Here is a 7,246-nt window from a genome sequence, read left to right on the forward strand (position 1 = left end):
TCTGTGAAGCTATGACTTCCTCAGCTTGTGTCTGCAAAGTCTGCAGCACAGCTACTTGCAAGAGTGGAAACCCCCTCCTGGCCAGACCCACCCCACCTCACACACGGGGTGGTCCAAAGCAGGGAGGCTGAAGGATGCTCTGTCCCTCACTGCAGTCCTGAGAGCCCTTTTCCCCATGGCTGGGTGGCACGTGGGGCAGGATGGCATCAGAGACACAAACTGCAGCGTGAGGAAGGCTTCCGGCAATGCACCCCCGCTTCCTGCGCGGCTCACGGCGGCGGGGCAGGGGCAGGGCAAGGCGCAGGGCAAGGGGCAGGGCAAGGGGCAGGGCAAGGGGCAAGGAAAGGGGCAGGGGAAGGGGCAGAGGAAGGGCTGGGGGCACTTTGCTCTCCTGCAGTAGTGTCCTGGCCGCCTTTCCCGTAAATGATCCCAGTGCTGGGAAAGGGAAGCTGCTCATCCAGAGTCCGGGTTCCCAACCCCACGTGTCTGCTGAGCAGCAGACCGGGAGCCACCATGCCCAGCCCTCCAGCATCTCCCTGCTGCGGGATGCGCTGAATTCCAGCAGCGTTTGGGGGAAAACAGCACAGCCCCGAGGCAGGATCCCTGGGCTCGGGGTTAGTTTCTGTTCCTTTTTGGCAAGAGAAGGGCAAACATTTGTTGTGGAGAGGAAGAGCAGAGAGGTGTTCAAGCTGGAGGAGGGCTTGAGCACTCCTAACCCCCAAGGGTGCTCAGCCAACCCTCTCTGCAGGGTAACCTCTGCCTGCAATCAGGTTTTCTTTCAATCCCTCCCCTTCCTATCCCTGTTTTTAACTCTTTGCTAAAAAGCACTGAAGTTTGTCACTACCCTGCCTCTCTCCCTGCTCCTTTCAGAGGGAGATGCTGCACCAGTACCAGTTACTGGGGCAAGCTGGTGGCCACGCTGCCATCCTGCCCAAGTCAGCAGTAGGATGCTATGGATTCAGGGAAACCGAGGCAGAGGGAGCAGCCCTGGGTCACTGAGGGCAGCGTGGCGAAGCCAGGGAAGGCTCCAACACAGAGAGGATTTCATTTCCTGGCTGGGCATCACAACCTGGCACACACTTCCCCGCTTTCATCAATGGATCGGGGCAGGGCATGGCAGCACCGAACCCCCCCCACGCACCGAGCCCCGCAGCCCCGCGTCGCCGTTACCCAGCCCCGGCTGACTCAGCCCCGGGAACCGGCTGGGCCCCTCCAGCAGCCCTCCCCACCTCGGGTGACACAGTGCCGATGCTGAGCTGCACCCAGCCTCCCTCAGCCCTGACCCCGGCAGCAGCCGCACCGGGGGCTCAGCACCACCCGCTCCAGCCCCACGTGCCCTGCCCGCAGCCAAGCCTCTGATGACACAGCCCCGGAGTCATCTTCAGCCCGAGTGAGTCAGATGGTTTCCTGCTGGGCCGGTTCCTCCCCATCCTCACCACCACCGCCCCCCATCCCCCGCCCCGGGACAGCAGCTGAACATCATGCTAGAGGTGGAATCGGGCACCCACGGTGAAGAAATCGCACTGCAGAGCATCCGCGGGCCCCGTCCTCGGCTGACCCTGCTGCTCCCCAGCCCCTCTCACAGCCCAGAGCAACCGGGAAGGCCTCCTGGGTCTCAGCCCGGGGGTCACACACATCAAGCTCTCCCAGCTCCGCAGGCCCTGCCTGCCCACGCATCTTTTCCCTCCCATTTTAACCCCAAAAGCTCCCCAGGATCCCCCTTGGATGGAAGAACTTCACCGGTGCCAAGGTGCTGGGAGCACCCCACAGCAGTTGGGGAAACTGAGGCTGAGCCCTGCCTAGGCTCTGCAGGGCAGCTCTGGGGGAGAAGTCAAGGAGTGAGGGGGGTGCAGGATGGCTCCTGAAGGACAGGCACAGCCAGCTGCTGCCCTTGGCAGGCCTAAGAGAGGCTGTTTACGTTGTTTTCCAGGAATCCTTCCCACAGCCACCCAGGAGCCTGCAAGAGGCAGCCAGGGAGGAATCTGCTGCCTGAAATCAACACCCCCCACACCCCCTTTCCCCACCCCCCAGCAAAGGGAAAATAAGACGGAGGAAAACCTGCCCCTGCCTGGGAACGGGACAGTGAACTCCCTCCCTGCTTCTTCCTTCTTTGGAAGGAGGGATGGGCAGGAGGAGCCAGCAGCCTGGTTCCTTGGCTCAGCCAGCTCCCGTCGCATGACGAGGCCGAGGGTCGGGGAGCAGGAAGCGCGGCGTGAGCCGGCACATCCGACGGGAACGTGGCTCCTCCAGGGCCGGCTCCCCAGCCCGGCTCGCACAGGACGCTGCCGAAGTTAATTAAAGTTTGCACAATCCCTCGGGAGCCAGATAAGGCAGAGCCGCAGCCCCCGGCCGGCCGGGCAGCGCCAGGGGCAGCCCGAGCTTGGGGAGGGACGGGACAGCTCCCCTGCGGTGGGCAGCAGGAGCCTGGGGAGGGAGGTGACAGCTCCCCTGGGGTGGGCAGCAGGAGCTTGGGGAGGGAGGAGACAGCTCCCCTGCGGTGGGCAGCAGGAGCCTGGGGAGGGAGGAGACAGCTCCCCTGCGGTGGGCAGCAGGAGCCTGGGGAAGGAGGTGACAGCTCCCCTGCGGTGGGCAGCAGGAGCCTGGGGAGGGAGGTAACAGCTCCCCTGGGGTGGGCAGCAGGAGCCTGGGGAAGGAGGTGACAGCTCCCCTGCGGTGGGCAGCAGGAGCCTGGGGAAGGAGGAGACAGCTCCCCTGCGGTGGGCAGCAGGAGCCTGGGGAGGGAGGTAACAGCTCCCCTGGGGTGGGCAGCAGGAGTTTGGGGAGGGAGGTGACAGCCACCCCTAGGGTAGGCAGCAGACCTGGAAAAGCTGCTCCAGGTCCAGAATGGGAAGAAAAATCCTCGGTTTGGGAGGTGATTTTGAAGGCCTAGATGTGGACACAGCCCCCCAGCAGCTGGCAAAGTTCTCACCCCCAAGCCTCTTTCCTGCCCCATCCCCGACTCGGACACCTGCCAGGCTGCCAGCCAAAAGCCTTTCCCAAATGGCCTCCAAGTGCAGGTGAAGCCTCTCTGAGTCAGATAACAAATTAAATCTGAGCTTTCCAAGAATTCCAGCCCTTCCACCTCCCTGTGCTGGGGACTTGCTTGCACTTTCCTGGGAAGAGCAGTAAGCCAGGAATAATTTATGCAGCTGAGCATCCAGCTTGGAGCTGCGGCTGCTTAACCCCCACCACCAATCCCCGATGCCAAGCCAAGCTCCATGCCCCCTCCAGAGCCTGCACTGATCCCACCTTGGCCTCCCCAGGGAGATTCAGCTGTGATGGAAAAGCACCCAGAGCAATCCCATGGTGGGGGTGGCTGGTCAGGGCCCGGCCAGCAGAGCCAGGAGCACACCCTGACAGCTCCTGGATCTTTTTCCCTCCCCAACATCTCGGCGACCCCCAGCCCCAGGAGCCGGCAGGGCTGAGCAGCTCTCTCGAGGCATCGCATCCCCTTTCCCCGCTGGGGAGTGAAGCCAAACACCTCACCCCAAACCCTTCATCCTCCATTATTTGCAGCTAGCTCCTGATAAGGAACTGGAGAGGCCGGGAGGCAGCGGCGGGGCCGAGCCGCTGGCCTATTTCTGCCGTCGGGTTACACAACCCCTCCCCGTGGCTCCGGCTGTTGCACAACGCCGGGACGCGGCCAGCGAAGGCAGAAGCTGCGGCCAGGGCTTGCCTTGGGTCCGGACCCTTGGTTCCGTTGGGCTTGGGGGTTTTGGGGTGGGTTTGTTTTTAATGTTCTGTCTGGTTTTACTTTCCCTTTAACAGGGGCAAAGGGCCAGCGTGGCCAGCTTGGTTTCTCCATCGTTATCTGATGGAGCGAGTCAGGGCTCCTGCACTTGGGAATTTGGAAGGTTTGGGGTTTTTTTCCCCCAAATCCTGACCCCCTGCAACACCTGCGAGCTGCAACCCCACGAACAGGTCCTGCCACACGACCTCAGCAGCCAAACCCCTCTCTGGTGTATCCTCAGATGCCCTGAAGGCTGGCAGGGAGCTGGGGCAGAGCCTGAGCCTTCCCGCAGCATCTCGCAGCCAGGAATTTTTTTTCCAGGAATCCTTGAAGGCTGCCGGGAGCCCAAGCGCTGTCCCGGCCACACAGAGAGCAGAGCCACTCGCCTGTCCCCAGTGCCTGAACTGCGGAATTTCGAGTGACAAACGCCACACGAATCCCAGCCAGATGCTGTGCCTGGGAGCCGCAGACTGGGAACAGGCTCTGGGAGCCATAAATCAGGGGAGGGGGCGGCAGGAAGACATTTGCCAAGTGCAGGACGCGGGAGGGGGGCACAGCCTAGGGGGGCACAGCCTGACGAAGGGAAACTCGAGGGGCTGCCTTTGACACCCAGCTCGGAGCACCTCCCCTCGGCCGCAGGACCCCGCTCCCGGCAGGGACCTCGCCTCCTCACCCCGGGGCAGGGTGGGTCCGGCCGAGGGGCCGCAGGTTCCGGCCCCGAGGATGCTCGGAGCCGGCAGCAGGAAGCGGCGACACGTGCTGGGGGGATGACCGCGGGCTGGGGGCACGGAGAGCGGAGACACCGCCGGAGACACCCCACACACACCCCCGCTTCCTCCTCTTGCTGCTGCTCCTGCTCCGCGCCGCCGGCCCGCGGGGGGCGCCCGGCCCGCGGGGTCCCGCAGCCGCAGCCGCCGAGCACGTACGGCACGGAGCGGAGAGCGGGGCCGCCCGGAGCCCGCCCGGCCTGACCCGAGGTTCCCGGCTCCCCAGGGGGGTCCGTTCTTTTCTCACTTTTTAACTCCTTTCCTTTTTTTGTTTTTCCCTCCTTTTTTTCCTTTTCACTTTTCCATTTTACTTTCCCCCCTTTTTATCCTTCTTCCTATTTCCCTTTTTCCTCTCCCTTATTTTTTCCCTTTTTTGGCCTTTTTTCTCTCTTTTTACTTTTCTCCCCCTCTTTTTCTCCTTTTAAACTTTTTTCTTTTACTTTCTCCCTTCTTTTCTTTTTCCTTTCTCCCCTTTTTCCTTTCCTTCTTTTAAAACTTTTTTCTCCTCTCCTTTTCCCTTCTTTTTTTTTTCCTTTCCCCCTTTTTTCTTTTACTTTTCCCCTTTTTTTTCCTTTTTAATGTAATTTTAATTTATCCTCATTTTTTTTTCTGTTACCTTCTCCTTCTCTCCTTTTTTCTCTTTCCTCCTTTTACACTTCTTTTTCCCTGTTTTGATCTTTTTCTCCCTTTCTCCTTCTTACTTTCCCCCTTCCCCACTCTCCCATATTTCACCGGGTCAGCCCCTTTGTCCCTCTTGCCGGGTTTCCCCCTCACCTTCTGCGCCTGGTCATGGTTGAGCTCTGTGAAGAAGTACGCGAGGAGGTGGGAGGCGATCATGGCTCGGTGGGTGCCCGAGGCGGTGGGTACCCAGTGAAGTGGGTGCCCGGGGTGGTGGGTGCCCTGCGCGTGCCCGGCGTGCTGTGTTCGCGGTGCCCGATGTGTGCCCGGCGGGCGCGGGATGTGTCGGACGCGCCCGGCGCAGTGTATTGGCGGTGCCCGGCGGGTGCCCGGCGCGGTGCCCGGTGCGGTGCCCGGTGGCCGGAGCGGGTTCGGAGCGGGAGCGGCCCCCAGCAGCTCGCGCCGCGGCCCTCGCGCGCGACAATGTGGCTCATTGAGGAGGTTCCCTGCCCACGGCTGACGCCGCGGAGCCGCCGCCGCTGATTGGCTGAGCCGCGAGGGTGTGTGCCGCGCGCGGGGGGCAGAGCGTGCCGCTAGGGGGCGCCCCGGAGGGGCGGGGGGGGGGTGGCTGGAGGGAGGGGTGAATGGGGTGAGGAGGGGGCTTGGGGGGACGGGAATGGGGGGCACTGGGAGCAACTGGTGTGGGGTGCTGGGGGGAACTGGGAGGAACTTAATGTAGAGTGCTGGGTGGTAGGGGGGGGCTGGTGTGGGGTGCTAGGGGACACGGGAGGGAACTGGTGTGGGGTGCTGGGAGGCAGGGGGTAACTGGTGTGGGGTGCTGGGGAATACTGGGAGGAACTGTGTTTGGGACTGATTGCAGGGTACTGGGGGGAACTGGTGTGGGGTAAATGGGGGCAAATGAGTGGGACTGGAGTGAGGTAGTGGGGGGATACTGGGGGGACTAGTGGGGCAGATGGGGCAGTAGTGGGAGGAACTGGTGTGGGTACTGGGGATTATTGTGGGGCACTGAGGGGAACTGGGTTGGGGGTTGATGGGGTGTACTGGGGGGAACTGGTGTGGAGTATTAGGGGGTGAACAGGTGGGATAGGAGTGAGGTGGAGGGGGGCATAGGTGGGCCTGGGGGGGACTGGGGTGAGGCAATGGAGGGGTGAATGGGGACAACTGGAGGGAGGTAGTGTGGGGATACTGGGGTGAACTGGGGTGAGGTGCTGGGAAGAACTGGTGTGGGGCAATGAGGGGATGAGTGGGAGTATTGGGGGGACCTGGTGTGGAGCAATGAGGGGATGAATGGCAGTATTGGGGGGACCTGGTGTGGGGCAATGAGGGGACGAGTGGGGGGTACTGGGGGGACCTGGTGTGGGGCAATGAGGGGATGAGTGAGGGGTACTGGGGGGACCTGGTGTGAGGCAATGAGTGGATGAATGGGAGTACTGGGGGAAGTGGTGTGGGGTGCTGGGAGTACTGAGGGAAAGGGTTGGGGACCAGTGCTGGGGTACTTGGGGGAGCTGATGTAGGACAGATGGGGGTGAAGGAGGAGGTGCTGGTGGGCTACTGGGGTCAACTGGTATGGGGTTCTAGGAGGAGTGAATGGGGGAGATTGGGGGGAACAGGTGCAGGGCAAAAAGGAGATGAATGGAAGGGCACTGGGAGGAACTGGGATGGGGGAGCAATGCTGGGGGGTGAACAAGACCTGAGGTGGGCACTGGGAGGCTGTGGGTGAACCAGGAGGCTGTGGGTGAAGTGGAGAGGCTGTGGGTGAGCTGGGAGGCTGTGGGTGAACGGGAAGGCTGTGGGTAAACTGGGAGGCTGTGGGTGAATGGGGAGGCTGTGGGTAAACTGGGAGGCTGTGGGTGAATGGGGAGGCTGTGGGTGAACTGGGAGGCTGTGTGTGGAGAGGCTGTGGGTAGATGGAGAGGCTGTGGGTGAAAGGGGAGGTTGTGCATTGGGGGTACTGGGGTGAACTGACATGGGGTGATGGGGGTGAACAGGATCTGGGGTGGGCACTGGGGAGAGTTGAGTATGAGTGAACTGGGTGGGGGGAGAGGCTATGTGTGCCACAGGGGGTGTCTATGCCATGGGGGTGTACTGGGGACTTACTGGAGCAAACTGG

The 7,246-nt window shown here is 62.0% G+C and overlaps 1 protein-coding gene across 1 annotated transcript in view; it reads right to left on the reverse strand.

Moving 5' to 3' along the window:
- Positions 1–5,596, reverse strand: part of LOC104309449 (hexokinase-2) — a 37,183-nt gene extending 31,587 nt beyond the window's left edge. The window contains exon 1 of the mRNA XM_054175040.1: positions 5,272–5,596. Within this exon, the coding sequence (XP_054031015.1) occupies positions 5,272–5,334 (63 nt within the window). The 5' untranslated portion in view covers positions 5,335–5,596. The remainder of the gene's footprint in view (positions 1–5,271) is intronic.
- Between the last annotated feature and the right edge of the window lie 1,650 nt (positions 5,597–7,246).

The sequence above is a fragment of the Dryobates pubescens genome, chromosome 31 (assembly GCF_014839835.1).
Source record: "Dryobates pubescens isolate bDryPub1 chromosome 31, bDryPub1.pri, whole genome shotgun sequence".
In the NCBI taxonomy this organism is placed as follows: domain Eukaryota; kingdom Metazoa; phylum Chordata; class Aves; order Piciformes; family Picidae; genus Dryobates; species Dryobates pubescens.